Source organism: Lissotriton vulgaris, chromosome 7 (genome assembly GCF_964263255.1).
Source record: "Lissotriton vulgaris chromosome 7, aLisVul1.2, whole genome shotgun sequence".
Taxonomy (NCBI): Eukaryota; Metazoa; Chordata; class Amphibia; order Caudata; family Salamandridae; genus Lissotriton; species Lissotriton vulgaris.
The window spans coordinates 1,666,243,884-1,666,265,764 of NC_141695.1; the positions used below are offsets into that span (position 1 = coordinate 1,666,243,884).

The 21,881-nt window shown below is 41.9% G+C and overlaps 1 protein-coding gene across 1 annotated transcript in view; it reads right to left on the reverse strand.

Annotated features, from left to right (window-relative positions):
• Positions 1 to 17,618: 17,618 nt before the first annotated feature.
• The window catches only part of POFUT1 (protein O-fucosyltransferase 1), a 30,532-nt gene continuing 26,269 nt past the window's right edge, over positions 17,619 to 21,881 (reverse strand). Inside the window, exon 7 of the mRNA XM_086932672.1 lies at positions 17,619 to 20,481. Coding sequence (XP_086788798.1) covers positions 20,293 to 20,481 — 189 coding nt within the window. The 3' untranslated portion in view covers positions 17,619 to 20,292. The remainder of the gene's footprint in view (positions 20,482 to 21,881) is intronic.

Sequence of the window (21,881 nt, forward strand, 5' to 3'; positions counted from 1 at the left end):
TGGCAGTAGTTGGCGATCAACCCAAATGTTCCTATTCAGGTTGTGTATATCGATGCATAAGCGAATCTTCTTCCCACCATCTTTTGGCGCGACGACAATGGGCGCCAACCACTCAGAAGCCTCAATTGGTTCAATTATATTAATCTTCAACAACTTATCAAGCTCTTCCTGCAAAGGTCCCCTCATAAGATGAGGTACAGACCTCACCTTATGTACATGTATTGCATTCCTTTTGAGTATGATCTTGTGAGAAAAAGTTCCTACGTTTTCCTAATTCATCTGAACAAACATCAGAATACTTTTCCATTATTGATGAATCATAATTGTCAACATCATGCACAGTAATAGATTTTACAGGCTCATGAGAGTTAGGATTCAGTGTAATCCCCAGATCCTTTTGGTGACGCCACCCCAACAAGTTTGAACCTTGCTTTGTTAAATATACACATACATAAACCTTGTTACTTTCAAACTCAATCACCTTCCAGTTAAGACCTAATATATCAATGGTCTTACCACCATAGCCTACTGCTTTAATATCTGGAATTTCCCAAGCCGCCTCATCACTCAATGCACCCCAAGTTTTGAAAAACATTTCTTTAGATAACAGTGTATACAGACTTCCCGAGTCAATCAACATCCTTACACCTTTTGAATCTAAATTGATGATGCTATGAGGCTTCTCTAACTTGTCGGTGCTTTCTGCATTAATATTGCCAATACTTGTGTTCACAATCTCATCGGAATTAGAGCAAACCTGAAAAATGGCAATGTTATCAATACACAGTATTAATTTGTGAATTAATTTGTGAATATCTTCCCATGAATCATCAACCTCTTGCACAAAGGGCATTTTTGTCATGCATGCTTGAGCAAGATGACCTCTCCTCCCACATATTCTACAAATGGTATTCCTACCCATGCATTTGGTGCTGGAGGCAATGTGACCTGGAGCACCACAGCGATAGGACGAGTTCCCACATTAGGAGATGACTTATTGACTTGAAAAGAACCATTTCCCTTCTCACCCGTTTTGTTCAAAGATTTAGGCTGAGGTTTGACAATAGGCTTGCTTATTCTAGTCTCATCAATAGATGCATACATTTCAGAACTTTTGGAGGATATGGATTTTGAGTCAGATTCTTTAACTACCAATGAATTAGTATATTTATCCATTTCTTTAATCCACATATCCGTGTGTTCTAGTCCTTTAGCTATTTGTATGGCTTCCTCTAAAGTGGAATCTCTTATAAGTAATTTCTCACGTACTCCTTTATTATTGGTACATCTTACTATTTGATCACGTATAAGTGAGTCCGCTGATTTTTCAAACTGACAAGTTAATGATAAACCTCTTAAAGCAGCTATATAAGTTGCTATATCTTCATCCATTTTTTGAACCCTACAGAAAAACTTGTGCCTTTCAAGAACTACATTTATTTTTAGTAATAAACCTTGAATCCAACATCTGCATGCTCATATCGTATACATTACTAGGTTGACCATCACCTACCCCAAGGGAAACTTCTGGGACATTTTCATATAAGAGACACCCCTCTACTCCTAAATTGTGTAGTAATATAGCTTGTTTTCGTACTGGCCCATATTTGTCTGCTCCCGTAGCTAAAATGTATGTTAAAAATATTTTTTTCCATTCTTTCCACAGAATAACAGGCTCTCCAGGGGTCGGCAGAAAAGAAGGGGTGCAGATAACCCTTGATCATAGTAAACCAAATATTGATTATTAAATTGTTAAATAAACTTAAATGATAAATATCATTAATAACAATCTCCTCAGCCTTTACTTTGAAGGAGTCCACCTGTAAATGAAATATTATGTTAGTTGTAAAAAATAAACTAAGATGATAAATTAAAATAAAAACCTCCTTCAAGACGATTTCAGTTAGTGCCAAGATATCAATCATTGTACCAGTGTTTCAATCCTTGTTTCCATGCGTTACACCATCGTTGTGCACAAGTAACTTCCTTAAAAAAACTATGTTTTTTTGAATTATGATATCCTTGTATTGAATGTATAGGAGTTGAAACCTTCCCAATCTCCTAAAATGGCCGACACGCAGCGTCGCGTTAGTCAGCTTTCTTTAGGAGATTGGGCACAATATACTGGCCGACAATGACGCGATGAAGATCCAAAGGTGGAACACGTGACATTCTTGGCGCTGCTTTCAAAGTCGGTAAGATTCTGGGTTTATTTTTCAATTCTCAAATGCCACTTGATGGCCGACACATCCTCAAAGTAAAACGATCCTCTTTCAGCAACGAGTATTCAGTCATCAGGGTTTTTTTTAGGTGCACACGAAATATCGATGTACATTCAACATAGAAGCGCTGCATTTTTTCAACGATTTTGCTGTTTACTAGGAAGATATTACGCTTTAGATTGAAATGTAGGTATTTCTGGAAACACGACATCGAAGGTCTTTGGCAAACTGCAGCACAATCTCTTTTGAAGTGTAATAACTGAGCCTCCAAAGAAACAGTAAAACAGTCTCCTACTGGATGGCAAAGCAAAACAACGTGGCAGTTGACAGTTTATTCTTCACAGTGCACAATGTACAGACCTTGATAATGCAGCAATTATAAAACAGCATGTAGTTATAATCTTATGGATGTCGATAAATTAGTAGATATTAAACGCATTGAAGCATAATAGGCATAGTTGAGAGATTTGTAAAACAGTTCACTTCTTTTAAGTTTGTTCAAAATAAAACAGTAAGTTTGTTCAAAATAAAACAGTTCACTCCTTTTAGGTTTCTTCAAAATAAAACAGTTCACAGCCCACAGCTTCCACTGTTAATTTTGATGGGCAATCAAATGTAATCAATTTTAGATTGGAGATTACTTACATTGTAGGGATGATTTCCATATTAACCCCTTCCACGCTGATGACGAGCTGGGCTCGTAATGGCGTAGCCTCCTCGCACGCTGATGACGAGCCCAGCTCGTCACGTAACATGCATTTTTTAAAATCTCAGCGTGCGAGCGGAATTCCACTAGCGCGCATGAGGATAAAAATGTCATCCAAGGGTGAAGGTACACTGGCAATCTGCCCCTTGCACAGATAATCTTGGGTTCCCTCGTCACCAATGTAAGGATGAAGTCCAGGCAATGTGTCCAAGAAAAGTCCTTTATTCAAAGTCAAGAGCAGGTACCTTCAGCTTCATCTCCTACCAGTTCTCCGCTCTCTCTCAAGTGCTTCAAACATAACATTCTAGCTTGCCTAGCAACCCATGCACATTCTAAGAGAGAGAACTCTACAGTGAGCTCTCCCTTTTCTTAGATCTTCCTTGAAAGCGATCTTTATTATCCTCCTCCTCAGAAAGTAGTCTTCCTTGATTTTAATTTCTGCAGCAATAGTAAAAGCTTCCTTTCTCTATCTTTAAGAGTTACGGTATAAAAATTGCAACAGAACTTCAAGTCTTTTACCTTGTGGGCAGGATGAAGTCAGTAGATACACTGCCCGTGTGGATCCTCAGAGTGTAACCTCTTTGTTCCACAGGATTTGAAAAATCCATTCCTTGATGGTTCTGACATTTTATTGTCAATCTTTGGTAAGTGACAGAATAAAGTGGTCTTTACTTCACCCAAATTTGGTTAAATGCTGAAGAACTGAGCAGAGCTCAGGGAGACTCCCTTTACATGATGTGCAGTAAAAAAAAAAAATAATAATAATGGGAAGGTGACTCTGTGGAGAGAGTTCTAAAGGGTGCTGTTGCAGGATTGGTTGCAGTTTCACGGTTTATAAATGATGTGGATAAGTTAACCTAATGACGGTCTCCTGGTTTTATAGGCTGTGTGTACTTTTTCTACTGCTTTAGAAGGCACGTGGGACTCGGGCATGTGAACCTAAGAAAGATCCAAAACTGGAGAAGGAAATGTGATCCTCAGCCAGCCTGTCGCAAATAGGTGGCATGGGTGGAGTAGACAAGAAGGGGAGGGGGTAGTAGCTACTTTGGACAATCTGGATAATCCAGCAGTCAGATGTTATCGACCTCCCGTGGTGCAGGTGATGGCATAACTTGCCTCCCCTTGGGTGCCCCTGATGTTCTGAGGGCAAACTAAGGAGGCTTCGAAGCTGCGGCTGCTGGGAGGGTGATAGACTGGCCAGACCTCTAGCTACCTGACCCTCGAGGCCTGTGGGTGCTGCATCCTCTGCCACGCAGGGGTAGGGACAATTGTCTGTAGTGGTGGCTGGGCCGATAGAGATGTGGGTGGAATCTCCTTATGTGGCCACAAAAGGAGTGAAAGGCAGACTGGGGTTGTCGATGGACCATGGAAAGGCCCAAAGACCTGGCGTAAGCACATTCTGCCTTGTCTATGAAGAGATGGGAGCCATCAAAGGACCAGTGGCGGTGCGGGCGTTGGGGCGTTGCCCCACTAGCCTGGACGACCGCCGACTGAACTAGTGCCAACATGTTATAATAAAAGAAATATAATTGAATCCAATTAAAAAAGTGAATCGCGGTGAGCGCACTAATGCCCCGGGAGAAGCCCGACAGGATCGGGCATTCATTAGGAAGTGGGTCGGGCCGGCCCGTGGGGGGCGGGGCTGGCGCTGCGACAGGCAGGCAGCGCACAGGCCAGTGGGTGACGTGACAGTCTGTGAGTGCGCAAGCAAAAGGCCGGAGTAGTCCTGATTTTGACTGGCCCACGCATGCGCACACTTTAGACTCCCCCCCCCCCCTCCCCTCTAGCACCATGGATATACTAGGCATGGACCCGGGCCCCGGGTCTCAAAAAGGACAGATTTCAGTCTGCTCGTAAGCCAATCCTGGCGCAGTGGCGCTGCTAACTCTGCGCCAGGATTGGCTGCTGCAGCAGGATGGTGCCGCGCCTGGGTGTTCGTCGGTGATTGGCCATTCATTGTCCCTCGTCACTACGCGGCGTGCTGGAATCATGATGCCAGGCAGATGCCCAGTCTGTGGACTCGACCGCCTGCTGCCAGTGCCACCCACCACGTAAGTTATAACTTTACTTTTACTATACTTAAGATGATCATGTCATGATGACCAATCTGCTGTTTTGTTTCGTTATTATTTATATGTCCGTCTGTCTCTCGACTCTCGCATGATAACTTTCTCGTGCTCCCCATGTCCCGCTCTCTCTTATTCTTTATTTTTGATCCTCGCTCAGTCGCTTCGTTTCTTCTTCTGCCTGGCTGCCACTCCATATTTCTCTCTCACCCCAGTATCAGCCTCGGCTCCGGCTCTGCTCCTCCTGTGCTGCTCAATAATAGTATTATTTGCGCAAGGTCACTGGTTTGGGATTGGGACTAGGCCTAATTGGGACAGAGAAATAAACTGACCAGTGAGCAGGCAGAGCGCCTGCTGCTGTGCCTGTCTTTCCTTCCTCCCTCCCTCCCCACCTCCTGGGTCCGACTGGGACAGAATTAGAAAGCAAGCCCTTTGCACCAAAATAAAAGTACCCCCGGCCGTTAGCGGATAGGATAGCTAAACAGTGGCCCCATGGTGGGCCATGTGTGCAAATCGGGCAGTTGGGAACTTTTAAAGACTGCACGCCATATAACTGTTTAATTTGTCATGCAAATACAACCTACAAATATTGTTTACCAGTTTAAAAAGAGCTGACTAGCTCATCTCTGGCCAAAATACACGAAGAAATGTGCAAATCTCAGCTGACAAACACCCCAAATCACTGTGCTAAAATAAAGTTATTTACGGTGAGGAGAAAGGCGTCAGTGATAAGTACCATGTGTCAAATCAAGGGACGAAGAAGCATGGTTTGGGAGGGTGAAAAATTCAGTACCTCAAGGGCTGTGTATCTTTCATGCCCCCCGAGGCAGCACTTTTTACCAGCTTATACAACACAGACGTGGGCACAGTCAGTGTGAATGTTAAGTATAACATAGAACTACGACCCTTTGACCGACACAGCCTAGGCTGTCACCAAGCTCTACAGACAGGTACCGTCATTCAAGACGATTGGCCTGCCACATGCGATAAAAATACAGACATAATCAGGCAGGCGCGCTGTCTTCACCAAGTTGTTTGGAAACGTTTTTAAATTGATTAATTGCGATTATCATTCCCTTTCTATCCCGGAAGTGCAGAGAAAGAATCGGGAGCTCGGCCTTCCTGCAGGCTATCAAGTTGCTACTGTCCAAACGAATTTCCAACCACAATTGCCCTAGTATTTCCTTCACAGGTCTGATAAGATGACCGGCTGCTTCCAAACGCAGGACAGGCCATTTATTTTCATTTCGGAAATGCAGAGTTAGAAAATAAAAGTATAATCCCGAGACCATAAAACTAGCGCTAATGCAATACTTATGCTCGGTTTGAAAGAATCCAGACTGAGTCAAGGGGCATTTCGATTTAGTTCTCAGAGGAATGTACTCGAGGCCCCTTTTTTCGTATTCAAGATATATTGTCAGTCAGCCGTTTCCTCACACAGCACTGTTGTGTACCATCGTGCAACCTTAATTAGCCCCAGGCCTTCGCTCCACAAAGGGGATAAAGTTTAAAACACACTGGGTGCAGATTCTTGGACTATACTCTTGAACTAATGACTGGAGAAAACATCAAAGAATAAAGTAATTTGACCAGTCGTGATGCTGTGATTGCTCACTGTTATATAATCCTTACATGTTAGTTTTAAATATAACTACATAACCATGTGAATTAAAATGTGATATGTATCCTTCCAAACCCTATTTGTCATTTCTCTGCCCTTTACATTAGACCATGGCGCAAACTCCTACTGGCAATGCATGAGATCCCTAGCTCCCTACTGCTACCTGGCCATCATATTTCCGGTTTGTTGGTGGCCTTGAGTTGAATTTGGGACATGGGAAAATGCTCCTCGTTCCTCTTCTAGAGGCTGAGCCCCAAAGATGTTTTTTTTGGTTTATCTTTCTTGACAATAATTGTTGATTTCAAGCATTACTTTTCACCAGCCTTCGCCAAACACGAGCGAAGCCCATATCACAAACATTTGGGGCTATCAAGCAAAGCACGTCCACTGAGTGACACTGGAAATTAAACAGAACATTTCAACTTACACATTCGTAAAAGAAAAGCAAAATCTTCAGTCCTATCCTTCAAGGTCTGCAGGTTCAATGCACTCGAAATGTAAGCCGAGGGTCGGATCCTGAAAATCCCTTTCAAATGTTCTCTCATCTTACATAATTTTGGAACTCATGATGAGCCTGACACTCAAATACGTAATATGAGGCTGCGAGTTTAAAATGACTGCACAAGGTTTACGAGCCTTCCAGTAGCGGGCATGGCTCTGCAGGCAGGTTAGACAGGATAAAGGAAATGAGTAATTTCACGTTACTCAGTGATAATAAGAAATAGGATCTCACAGCTTCCAAGCTGGTTGTTGGCCAACCTCTCGACATTATAGGGATTCATGGGTGCTAGTAAAGGATTCCTATTTCTCTCTCAAATATGATAGTGACTCAAGCGCTGAAGAATGCCTTTGTGGTATTTCTTTAAAAAAACTCACTTCCGCATATTTTACAGTGTTTCAAATTTCCGCCTAATATCCATTCTGCTGTATTCTCATGAAGCTACTGCTGCAGGAGAGACACTGAGCAGACATAACACATTATTTACCATACAACATCACGGGTAAAGCCAATAGCTTGGCAGTCGCTCTTTAAAGGCATCATTAGCTTTGCAATGTCACTCCTTCACCTATGTGCCCAGGTCCAAAACCAAGAATATAGGGCTGCCTTGATAGTTCGATTACTGTAAAGGTCTTGCATATTCAAACTATAATTGGCAGCCTCCATAGCATGTTCTCAGTACCAACGGACAATTCCCTGCCTGCACTGATCCGCAAGATCTCACAGCACAGTTAAAGCAGGCAGGGAAACAAAAAGATAAATAAAAGAGTGTGGGAGGAGCCCACTTCAAAAGAAAAAAAACAGGTGTGCGGAAGGGAGGGAGAATGGGGGCCGTAAGAAAAATAAGAAGACACAGTAGGCGTGTCTTGGAAGCAGATTAATTATTAATTTCCAGTTCTTGTCCACCACCATGAAAGTCAAATGAAAAGCATCCTTGTTGGAATCCCCCCCCCCAAAAAAAAACAAATGTTGCAGGGAAGAGCGGTGCAAAGAAAAGCGTGCTTACTGCGTGCAAATCACCGACTCGAAGCACACATCAGGTCGTTTTTCGTGGATTACCACTTTTCACCATTTTTATTCGTTTCAGGCAAGTAGGTTGAGGACTGCCATCAACTCCAGAGTACCAATTGGTCTTCAGTAGTACATATACGAAAAGCAACTTCTTAGCACATGCAGCTACTACAAACCACCTGACCTAACCCAAGCCTCCCTCTCACAAAAGTACAAAATAACGAGAAAAAAGGCAAAACACCTTCTCTGTATCACCGTCCAGTGTACGAACTTAAGAATTCATTCCCCACCAAAATCTGATAAAGAAAGCAGACTGACTCTTTTGCTCCAAAAACGGATCTACCTAAATGGATCTATCACTGTACCTAGTACCTACTCATTTATGGTAGAAATCCCTTAAACAAAACCCGTGTCCTGGAGAGGACGAAACTTGTGTGTCCGCATGCCTATAATGCTGCGTTGCCAAACTTGCCATGCCAATGCCATCTGTCCATAACCCTTCGGCAAACACCATCTGCCCATAAAGCACACTGTCCACTCCCCACTGCCGTCCCTACTTGTGTACACGTTTCTTGGTTAGGTTGGTTGGTTACTGTTTTTGCTGTACAGGACATATAATGTACCTTGCTTAAGCTATAAATGATTTAATATTAACTCCCAATAAAAACATAAGGATATTTATTAAGGGAAGTAAGGAAATCACGCAGGCTTTCTATAATATGCCGGAATGTAGCTAAAAGACAAATAGGTTTGCTGTAAGATGGCAAATCCGCAAATGAGATTTGAAATTGGTATTTTATTTTTAGAGAACGTCATGCAGCTGCATACATTACTTGATTTAAGACGGTCACTATGAAGGACTAGAACATTCAGGTTATTCCAGCAAATATGCCCGAAACTGACCTTCATACCTCACAAAATAGAAATGTATATAAAGCTCAGAGCGGGGCTGCACATGCTTCGTGCTCTCCCACACTCACAGCCACACGCCGCTGGCAGCCGCTCCGCCATGTGTGCCCTGCACCCAAAACACTGCAAGGCAGCGCCTTGGGGTGACTTCACGGTCTACGCGCGGCAGACAGTGGGCTTGTGTGAAAGGCGCGAGTTGGACTCTCGCCCCATAACTAAGTGCGCAACTTTCCCTTCAGACTTTGTTTGTCCTCACCCTCCGCCCATCGCCCCCGCTCGCGTTTGACGAAACGGCAGTACTTGATTTCATTGGTTATGTTTATTGGTTTTCCTGGCCCGGGATTCATTCAGTCTTGTTGAAACTCAACTCTATGTACAGACATTTAGCTGAGACCGGTGTCCGGATGATTGCTCTCTAAGGCTGGTGTGCTCGGACTTTCTCCACTGGCACAGGCACGTGAAAAGGGGTCACCTGGACACACCAACCCTGAAAACATCTGTTAACAGTCATTAGTTTATTTCTTTGCAGTTTGAAACCACTATTTTAGCCCTATCACTTCATAGACTTCAATTCACCCAAAAATCATGGGTTAATGCAATGGAAGTGACCTCACGTACCCCTAGAGCTCAGATGACATCACAGTGTGGAACCCTGTAACCCCATTGGCAACAAGGACCGTGCAAGCAGCAGTGCTTTAGTTGGGCAGGTGTTAACAGGTACTCAGTACCTGCGCTCTTTTCATTCGGTAGGAGTGGTGCCTGCACAGCTCAGCCCTGCGCCAGTGCTTTTAATGGACGAGTATCTGCACTCAACCCCTGCAATGTGTCCGCCCTCATCAGCACTGCCTGCCTCTTGTGTGCAGCTGTCTCGTATTTGTACTTGGACTTGCAGCCTGAGCTCTTCCGGGCAATAACCAGAATTACTGGTTGTGATAAGGTTCTCATCCCATTAAACTTCAGCTGTTCAAACCTGCCCCAACGTAATAATTGAAAAATGCTTTCTAAGCACCGGAACATTTAGATTTAATGTGGTAAGCACCGCAATTCCTCATGCTATGCCACATTTTCAGGACAAAATTCACGCAAGGCCAAACTTATCGCACCCAATAAACTGCTTCCAGCCGATCATATTTATTTTAATGCGATACATTATGCATACCTGTCTGGGTAACTCGTAATCAGGCCCAAATTAGTCGGGTCATGAGGGAGCAGCACTGACTCACATCAAAAGGCAAAATGTGGGTTTTTAATGGGGCAGCACAGTGCAAATTATCACTACTTTGCCTCCTCTTCTCCAACATTCAAATGCTTCCCTTTTTTACCTATTTTTAACATATGCCGTCACTGGGTGAACATTTCTAGAAGTGTTAAAGTTCTCTGCCAATCTCTTTGCTGTTTATTAAATCTTTCTCAGTTGTTACAGACTAGTGCCTGAGGAATAAGGCCTGTGACTAAGCGGGTGGCCATATCATGGACTAAGTTCTGTTCCATTAACGATATTCTAAGTCAAAACAGATAGATTCCCTTGCGTAATATACACAAATAGCTAAAGGTTAGCTATAACACAGAACAAATTTATATCACACACGTTAAGAATATACGTAAAATTGATATTAAGAGTATTTAACAGTTTATTATAGTAAAAAAATAGTATACAGTACACTTCTAAATAATATCCGAAAACAGATTAAAAACAAGTTTGAAATTTTGTGACCTGCACAAAAAATACAAGACAGACAAAACTAAATTGTAAGACATGGGACTTAAGAGTTTACAGAGCGTATATTCACAATAGACTTTTCAAGCAACCCTGGTGTTATAACCTTACAATCTTATATACATCTGGGAGAGGTGCGTGAATTATACATGGAATTGCGTCGACGCGTTTCGGTGGTTGAACGTGAGAATAAGTGCCACCTTTATCAAGACTGTTGTTTTCGTTGTCTGTCTCACAGATGGATCTTCATCGATCTCCTAAGATAGATATACATGAGATTAGATATCTAATTTTCCAAACAGGGTAACTCTGTCTGGTAGAGAATTAATGCTTATACTATTATCTGAGCAAACCATGTTATCTGGAGAGTATCTATATACATGCCTACTGTCTCAACACATGGAGGATCTCTCTACATCCAAATTCTCAAGCTGCTTTGTTTGAATGATACTTTGAAACTTCATACTAAACAATGTAATCTGTCTAGAATTGATAGTCTACTAGATCTATTTCAAGGCGAAAAACAGTACTATCTTGGAACTAGACCCTCCTTAGTTTAAAGTAGAGTGGCCGGAATTGTGCTGGTTGTTTAGATAAATTGTTGAACCATGTTAGTTCTGACTAGGGTATTTGTTCAAGGAAGTGGACTGCTTTTTAAGATAGGAAAAACTGATTGCAAAGCTAGCATGAGTAAGCATTGGAATACGCCATGTCTACATGTCTATTCTTTGAGCTTGTTCTCTATGGCATACCTGTGGGTTTCCTGTACGTGAATTGTTCTGCAAATTATAGTGGCTGCGGTTCTCGAGATTAAAAATAAAACCATCTATAAAAGGAAGCATATATTTCACTTAATTAAGGTTGGGTTAACGTATGTTCTAATTTTTATAATTCTCCATAAATCTTGCAATGAGCATACCTGTGGTTTATTAATAGAATTCCTATTTCCTTTGGAGATAACAGTATTAGTTCGGGTCCATCAAATCGTGGATACTTTAGTACGGCCAGACGACCTCTATAAATGACATGCGTCTTGTCGCGCTTTTGATCTGGTAAATGTAGTTGACCTGGATAAATTGCTCTTGGATAAGGGGGAGAGTAACAAGAATAAGTTTTAAGCCAAAGGTCAATATGGTTGTGTTTGGATACTATTTTTAAATCAAAACACAAAGGCGAATTTTTTTTTTATCGTTCCCTGTTTCTTACCAGTTGGGGGGGATGGCTCGATCTTAAGAATATTTGTCAGAGGCGCGATGTGCTGCCTAGTCTTGGTTGTTCGCTGGGGTATTTTCGGTCTTTTAGATAACAATATCCCCTGGAAGAACAGAGATTAGGTTTAAGTTAATTTAAATCTAATTTAAATTAAATTCTGCCTATTTAAATATTCCCTATGGGGTTTGATCTTACCTGGTAGAGCAGTAGCGTAGCTTCGCTGTGGGTGTCTGGTTGCAAATGAGAAGTAACGGGTGCTGTCCCGCCTTTTCTCAAATACACCCTGCTCCCTCATGATTGGGTAAACGGCCGGCTATTATGTCAGCCAATAGAACCTGACTATTGTTGAGAAAGTCTATTTGCATAGACGGCTAGCCTGACAGCCCTTCTCATTGTGAGACAAGACTCTTGTGGGCGTGTATCTCTGGGGAAATTAGAACAGTTCCCTCTTGAGTCCACATGCGGAAGCGTGTGTGTCCTGTGTTTAGCAAATATGCGCCGTAAGAGGGGAATGTTGACAGGAGATTGTATTTATTGCGTTCGGTACTAAGACACGGATATTCTACGCTGTCAGGGGTTGTTTGATATATTTGAACCTTGTGTCCCCTATCGTTTTTGATACGGTGTTAAAGGGAAAGGAATAATTCCCGTGGACAGATACTGTTACGTCCGGTACTGTTGGTCATGTAATATATAGATCTAGTAGACTATCAATTCTAGACAGATTACATTGTTTAGTATGAAGTTTCAAAGTATCATTCAAACAAAGCAGCTTGAGAATTTGGATGTAGAGAGATCCTCCATGTGTTGAGACAGTAGGCATGTATATAGATACTCTCCAGATAACATGGTTTGCTCAGATAATAGTATAAGCATTAATTCTCTACCAGACAGAGTTACCCTGTTTGGAAAATTAGATATCTAATCTCATGTATATCTATCTTAGGAGATCGATGAAGATCCATCTGTGAGACAGACAACGAAAACAACAGTCTTGATAAAGGTGGCACTTATTCTCACGTTCAACCACCGAAACGCGTCGACGCAATTCCATGTATAATTCACGCACCTCTCCCAGATGTATATAAGATTGTAAGGTTATAACACCAGGGTTGCTTGAAAAGTCTATTGTGAATATACGCTCTGTAAACTCTTAAGTCCCATGTTTTACAATTTAGTTTTGTCTGTCTTGTATTTTTTGTGCAGGTCACAAAATTTCAAACTTGTTTTTAATCTGTTTTCGGATATTATTTAGAAGTGTACTGTATACTATTTTTTTACTATAATAAACTGTTAAATACTCTTAATATCAATTTTACGTATATTCTTAACGTGTGTGATATAAATTTGTTCTGTGTTATAGCTAACCTTTAGCTATTTGTGTATATTACGCAAGGGAATCTATCTGTTTTGACTTAGGTTTAATACCCTAATTCCCTTGTTTTTCTCAAGGGGTTCCTCTCTCTTTTTATATTATAATACCATTAACGATATTGACATGGCAAAGTTAAAATAATGGCTACTCTGGGACCCTTACCCCAATATTTCTAATCTTTCTTTCTCTGATTCTTGTTTATGTTTTATATTTTTTCATACATTGCAATAAAGCACTTCTGCGGAGGCATTTACAGGCCATTGAGTGCCTTTTCTTTATTGTTGTAGCCCCCCCCCCACTTGTGCTGCAGGCCTTTAATTAAGATAGAGATAATTTAACTGCAATAGTTCAATGCAGTGGGCTCTAAGAGGATTTCTGTAAAGGTTACAAGCTTTGTATGGTTGTAAACAATCACCATAAAAAGTTGCTGCCATTTTAGTTCAAACTCTGTCATATTTTGAATGCAACAGCTAGACTGTTTGTTTTATCATTCGTGAGTGCTTTGTAGGTTTAGCTAACTGTGTTGCATTCTGTCACTACTGACAGACACCTTCTTGTGTTTGATTGAACCATGTTTAGCTACTATAATATCAACTTTTTTGGGTTGTTGTTCGCTAAGTAGAGGTTTCATGAGAGTGGAATTCAGAAGAATGCAAGACCAGCTGTTGAAATCTTCATGAATCTTTTTGCATAGTGACAGCTCCTGAAATGTGTACTGTTTAGGGATAGCAGTTGTTGTAGCACCACTGGGCAGGTTTACTTTTTCTCACCTTGTCTACTAACACTACACTTCAGGTTTCATATACCTGGTTTTCCAATGGTTCTTGATTGTGCTGAGAGGAGTCAGATATAGGGGACCCAATGTAGTTATCCAGTGAGGACCAGGAATTGGAAAATTGACCTACAAACTAGTAATTAGATTCATATATATAATCCTCAACACTATGCAATACAGATACAGAATTATCACATCTAGACCAAATCTCTTTAAGAAATTCACTCGGTCTAAAATCATACAAACCAATAACTCACTTAGAGCTATGCAGAATATTTAACATTAGAATTTGCGATTCAGATTCCCGGCTCTCATTAATACTCAGTTGGAATGCACAATCAATAATTGAAGATGAGACATGGATAGGCAGAAACATGATTTGAGGATGGTTTAGTTTTATCAGTACATTTTAAAAGAGTAAATACATAAATATCAGGCCTTTATTTCTCCTCGGAGTGCAGAGTAATCAAATTTAGTCTTTTCCTGTTGTCCAAAGGGGAGCGTTATGTAGGAGAGTAGGGTCTGCTTTCCTATGGTCACCCCATTTTTTTGCTTTTTGCTTTACTGGTTTACAACTTAGAAAGGCTGTGGTCCTTCTAATCAGACCCACAGCCCAGCTGTTCTCTCTCTAAATTCACACAATGTACTTTAGGTGCATTGCCAATTGGGTATTGGGTCACTCTTGTGAGTCCCTGTATAGTGTACCATAGGTACCCAGGGCATAGGTGCACCCAAGGCCTACCAGGGGCTGCAGCATGTATTATGTGACACCCCTGGCTGGCCATTCAAATGAGCTGTTGCAGCTATATTGCTGTCCTGCACAAGATATATGTATTTGTACTGAAATTTGATATTGGTGATAGTTTGTGACCTGTTTAGTTGGTTCTTTTGTTGTTTGCAGTTTAAATCAAAAAAGTTTTTTTATTGTTTGTTGTTGTTTGCAGTTTAAATAAAAACAATCTGTGAGGTTTTCAGCATTGTATCTTAAAGTCTGTGATGAAGCTCTGTTGTTATACTGAATAAGCAGCTACCTAGTATGTTATATGACAGCTCTTTAATTATGTAATCCCTGCACTTTCACAATTGCTTTATTAACCTTCTTGCTTTCTCAGATTTGCTTGGAAATGCACCATTTTTCCACAATTTTTTCAAAATTTTTTCGGGGGGAATTCCCCACGAACACTCCTTAGGGGTTCCGGGCTCGCTCGCTACGCTCGCTCGCTACAGTGCAGTATGAATAGCAGTTTCCGCCCCACCACTTTAAAATGTCACCAGCCGCCACTGCAAAGGACATGTCCTTGAGTGAGGCTTGGACATCCTCTGAGAAGCTAGAGGTTCTCAACCGGGAATAGCGATGAAACTGCCCTGCCCAGTTTGTGGTATCCAGTCCACAGCGAATGGCGAACTTAGCTTTGTGTCGCCGCCCCCGAGCTTCCTCCGAGACCATAGACAGCACCTGTGTAAAAGAGTCCCAGAGTGAATGGGAGTATTGGCCCAGAAGGAACGCAAAGTTTACCAACTGCAATGGCAGGCTGGCAGAAGAAAACATCTTCTTGACTAAGGAATCCAGCCTCTTGGATTCCCAGTCCGGTGGAGTGGTAGAGAATGTGCCAGAATTTAGTTTGGGCGTGAAGGCTTGGCCAACCAAGTTCTTAGGTTGGAGTGTTGGATGAGGAAGTTGGGTCCCACTGGGGCGGAGCAATGGCAACTGGCTATTCACCTACTCACAGGAGCCCCTGTGCAGTGCTTGCACCAGGCCCCCAAGTAAGGGGTCTGTGAGGAATCTGTTAAAATGGGAGAAGAGCTTCAGATAGGGTGACTAACCCACAGGAATAGGGCACAGGCTCTGTCCTGGGGGAATGGCTCAACTCGGCACGAGACGACACCCAACTGGCTCTATATTGAAGTCCGTATAAGAATTTGGGAAGGCGCGGACGGAGGGTGCCCGGACAAGTCTGTAAAGGGGCCAGTAAAGGTTGAGATATGGACCCAATGGGCCAGACTGACATCAGGGGGCAAGCCCACCAGTGGAAAACCAGTAGGGGCCACTCCCAACCCTGCAGGGCCTGAAGGCGTGCCAGCAGGGACTGGCTACCCAAATATGAGGTGCATAGCCGCATAAAACTCACAGTTAGGCATGGGTCGCCCCGGCTCCAGGAAACTCAGGGAGGCGTGGTGACCACCCAGGCTCATCCACGATGGCAGGTATTGAATGCCAACGTTCTCTCATTCCGTCAGATAACTTTAACAGATGGGGTGAAGCAAAGACCGTTTTGACTTCTTGCTTTTCTTTCTGGACTTATCAGAATGTTCGAATGACTGCGACAAAGATAGATGGCTCTGCAACCAATCTCAGGAACTTCCTCTTACCTGGGATCAAACCCGCTGTGGCGTCACATGGCAAGGAGCTTGAGGCACTGCTCCCTCAAAGCCTTGGGGTGCATGACAACAGCACAAGCAGGTCTTGGCATCATGCTCATATTCAAGACACCAGAGGCCGAAAAGGTGTGGTTCAGTCACGGACATCTGCCAGTGACATGAGCCACAGGGCTTTAACCCAGCCTTCCTCGCAGACATCCTGCCAGACCGGGAGACAATGTCTCAACAATACCTTCGACAAAAGTTCAAAAAAGGTTAGTAAAAAGATGACTGGTGGTAGCCATCTCCAGCTCTGCACTGACTGGCGAGGAAAGAAAAGAACAGACGTCAGCGCATAGGGTGGTGCCTATATAATCACTGTGCGGGTCACTTCCGGCACGGAGAACATCACGTGGAGCTGAACACCACCACCTACCAGCACACAGGGGTACTGCCCATGAACATTTTCGGATGCAGTCTAACACCTGAGGATAATTCTAAGGTAAGAAATATGCGGATAGAAGTCTAAATCAGATAAATGTGATACATAGCACGGTCTGAAGTGTTTGCATGTTGATATTTGTAGTAGTTCTCTAAACGTATGCTTACAGACAAGTCATTCAGTAGACCCGATTTTAGTCATACAGAGCTTACGTACTAGTAAAAATAAAAAATATCCAGGAACTTGTTGGTCCAATAAGTCTGGAATGAATGAGAATTATTTAAGAACTATTCAAACAAGTATAGTTTAAGCTAATTTCTGAAGACATCAAAGGTTATTAACTCTTTTCTTTCTGTGGTCCACTAGTTTGCAGTGTATTGATACCAGACATCCCTCTGCATCCATCACAACGTCGTCAGAGGGCTTGCATTGATTGATGGCAAGTAACTCATTGTGAGTCAGAGAACAATGCAGTCCTAATTGACTTTTAGTTAGTACACAAACATTACAAACATGTTGCCAGCTCATTTGTCATAATGCCCACATAATTGCAGTTTCCTCCATTTCCAGAAAGTCACTTGTGTCAGTTTTTCATAAGCACTGCCCTCACACACCAGTACCTTCTTCATAGTCACTTTAATAATCAGTATGGCTTCTTCATACATTGCTGGCGTTTCAAACATGTCTGGCTCTGATGCACATGACTCAATGTCAAAATGTTTTATTGAGAAAATAAATTCACATTATCAAATTACTCATTGCAACAGGTGCCACAGCAGCATGATTATTTGTATAAAATGGTCACAGCAGCATGATTAACACTAAGAAATAACTGATCCTAAATAGTGGCACTGTTTGATTAAAAAAAAATATTCAGGGATGTAAAGTAAAAAAACAGGAAAGGTAATTTACAATAATTAACAGGATCGAAGAATTCATGGATCTGATGTTATCCAGTGCAAGCAGGTAAGTACTTCTTCCATTCCTTCCATGGACACTTCATCTGGTGCACATATACATATTTTTACTCTTCTAGATTCATAAGTTCGTGTTCTACCCACAGTGTGACTCTGCCCCGGCATACACATTGTTCCCTCTACCTTTCAGGTGGGAATACGAACATTTACTTAGACTTTTACCAGCGCGCATACACCAGTTTTTACTGTTCTAGATTCAGGGTGTGTGTTTACCTGGAATGGTCACTCATCCTTCAAGGGCAAATAAACATTGGTGGTATGCCCTGTAACAGGCACTCCTCCTGTGAAGATACACAAAACGTGATAATGCAACATTTGCTATATCTTTATGACTGCGTGTCTCAGCAGAGATCTAGGACTGCCATATCATGTCTACATTTTCAAGATATTCATACTAAGTAGATTAACATGAGGCTCAACTAAGAGGAACGCGTTTACTAACGGGATAAGCAGAGTTTGGCATGGATACTGTACTCATCGACCTGTACTGGACAATCTGCCCTCACCAATTTGCTTTAATGGCACACCAAAAGATTTGATCTTGTGCAGGAAATCTTTGCAATGCAGGGTTTAGGACCCTTAGCTGAATTATGCTCAAGTCAAAGTGTGTTTGGCTCATGTCCTGTTTGTTAGTTTTCTCCGAGTACCTGATCTGTTTCAAAGAGGCTTTGGAGTCCCAAAACAGAAGCTTTCCTTTGAATATACTAGGGTAACACCATAGCATTAGTTCTTAATTTCACATGCTGCATGACTGTGCTTTTTCTTCTTCTAAGGTGAAAAGCTGAAAGTCTGAGGACAATAACACTCTCTTCAAGAGACATTGGTAGACTACACCAAAGCCCCATATTCTCCCTGGTCCAACAGGGACTAAATAAAAATAGGAACATGGAATACGTGCCGTTCCTGCGACTGTAATCAAAAGAGCCCTGGATGCCAGGAATAAGTCATGGTGTGGGCTCTCTTTTCAATGCCCCAGAATATGATTATATAGGCCGTTTAAAGCACTCGCTAGTAACCTGGATCAAGTAGGAAAACCGTGTGGACTGGAGAGTAAGCAAGGAGTGGAATCAAGCTTCCCTGGTTCCAAAAGTCACCAATATGGTGCTATAGTATCTGTTCCAAGACTACAAATCAAGGATCACTTCTAGAAAATGGATCATGCAAAGGCATTCAACTGTCTTTTTTGAGTCGCAACAGTCCTTTTTGAGTGCACTGAAAATCATTGTATAATGGCTTATAAATACACTATCCATAAGCAATCTACAACAACTTGCATGTAAAGTTCCGAGAATGCACATCATATTAGCAGAGCTCATCTAAAGCTACAGAAGTTATTGCTTCTTGGGCATAACCATGAATTTCATCTTATTAGACTACAACTTGGATTCTTGGGTGAAAGAGGTGCATAACAGACACAAAGTCCTGCAACACTCCACCTTCCTCGGTAGGCTATGATAAAGATCCCAGAATACAGAGCATTATTTCAATAACAAACCTCTATAAGAGAACAAGAACTTGTTCATGAGAAGTCTTTCTTGTCAGACAGTCGTTATATGAGGAGACTGCCTCACCATACCAGATCGTCCCAGTACCCACCATTTTTTTTTCTTTAAGTTCCAGGGAGGAATGTACATCTGCTCAAGGTCACAGCCATCATGCTCTATTCATGAAGCTCCCACTTTCCTGGGGGCTGCAGGAGACTATACCTGCATTTCTACAGCTCCATTTCACCTCCCGGCAGGCAAGGTGAAGGGAAAGTCCCTGGCATTTTGCAGTCCTCAACCACACTCATACCTTCCAAATGAAGGAGGCAGATAGCTGCTGCACGGAATGAATTGCAGTGATAAAGTGCTGATGACCCCGAAATGTGGAGGAGAGCTTCTCCTCCATGGTCCCACAATCTCAGTGGGCGGTACGGTTAGTTTAGAATTATTACTACGAAATCGATGTGCAAAACCATGGACAAGCACAGTTTCTGCAAGGGCTTTCCCAAGTACCAACACTAAAACCCTGGAAAATGTGCTTCATTTCACAAAGTGTTGGCATTTTTACTGACTTTCTAATGGCCTCTACAGAGTATCTGAAATTCCTACATCTTGGTAAATGTTTGCAGATTTGGTAAACATTGATGGACACCAAAGGGTCTCAAATGTGTTTGCTGTGTTGTGGTCTGAACATTTGCCTCTCTCTTTACAGAGATTTCAGAATACCTTTAAAACACACACATCATTCAAACAATTGATGAACCAGCACACAAAGTGTGATCAGGAATGCTTGTCAAATTACACCTTGTGTGCTGAGAAGATACTGATATCACTGAACATCAATTTGCTACTGTGATCCAGGAGACAAAACCTGGAACTGAACCTTCTGCTCCAGAGTCGCTGGGTGGTGTCTGGATTTCACAATTCATCCCGTGGAGCTGGGGGGTGGTCCATGCCAAAGAACGAGGAAGGTCTCCCATGCACATCCCTCTCCCGCTTCACAAATGCTGTGAAGGAGGAGACGCAGTTCCCAATGAAGTGATCGGACTGGCTCAAGATGTACAGGTCTATAACAGCCACATCAGGCTCCAGACTCACCACCTTCACCTGAAACAGAAAGGAGGTTAGGAGATTGAACTGAAAAAAGTAACTGTGGCACATCAAAGTCAACCTCCTGCCGCTCTGAAGATTAAAAGGTTTCCAGCCACTTGCCTGAATCTTGTGTTTGTGTAAAGCATCAGACCAGCAGTTCTTAACCTTTTGACTTCTGGGGACCACAAATGAATGACTACTACACACCGGTGATGCTCACCTAAGCAATTTTTATAGTTTAAACCTCAAATCAATACACAAAAGTACAGAAACAATATACATTAAACAAATAATGAAATATCTCATCAGATACACAGACAAGATATATCAAATTTGACATTTTAATTGAAAGGCTGGAGTGTTCAAAAATCTGGATTGATTTAAAAAATAGAAAGCCAAATTATCGGCTCCATCTATGGCTTTGTCTTTTTTGCTCCTAATTTGTCGGTGCATATTAGTGCTTTAATTGAGTTCACACCTGTCCATACTACTGTTGGCTGTACCAAAGCAGCTCCCTCGAATCAAGCTAAGGATACCAACTTCATTTTCAGTTTCCAATTCCTTCACTTTTACGGAACATTAAAAAATGTTTTAATCTTTTTTATGTAGATATAATTTAATCTGCTAATATTATTTAACCTTTAAAACAGTTGTGAACCCACTCCCAAGTAGGTTTTCCAAACCCATTGTTATGAACCACTGCTCTAGACAGCAGGTTGACAGAACAGAGTAAAACGGTACCCCTTGGAGAATCAGAATATAACCCACTAGGGTCAATCGCGTGTGTCCAATTTTTTTTGGAATGGGGTGAAAAAAAATAGAAACTTAACTGAAATTCATTACTTCAACTTGCAACAATATTTTGGAAATAAACCCAAAGTGGTGTGTAGAAGAATGTGACACAACCAGTTACAATTATTGTTCACAAAAATAAAACTGCATCCTTTTATCAATTTAGCACAAGCAAAAGCGTGCATGTACCTTATGCTGCATTCAATGATTCAACACCATGCACTGCTTAACTGAAATACCCTCTGTCTCAACCTAAGGCTGATATTACCTATAGAGACTAAGACTGAGTGAAGTTCGAGGTTTTTTTAGCCTCTCTGGGAAAGAATTTCTAGCAAAAAGTATGAAAAGGCAATTAAATTTACCATGAGTTTGTATTTGAAAATAGGCCGTGCATATATATTTTGTACCCAAGTTTAATTTGAGTTGACTCGCAAGAAAACAAAACAATGCTAGGTATGAACTTGTGTACAAAAAATTCTCAATTTACTTTTGAAACATGGTTTCACAGCCCTAGCAAGGAAAACAAAAATAAGCAAGGTACGCACTTGCATGTACAATGTTCGCGATTATTGGTGTTGCCTGTTTGAGAGCACCTATAACAAAAAGCTAAGCAAGGTTAGTAC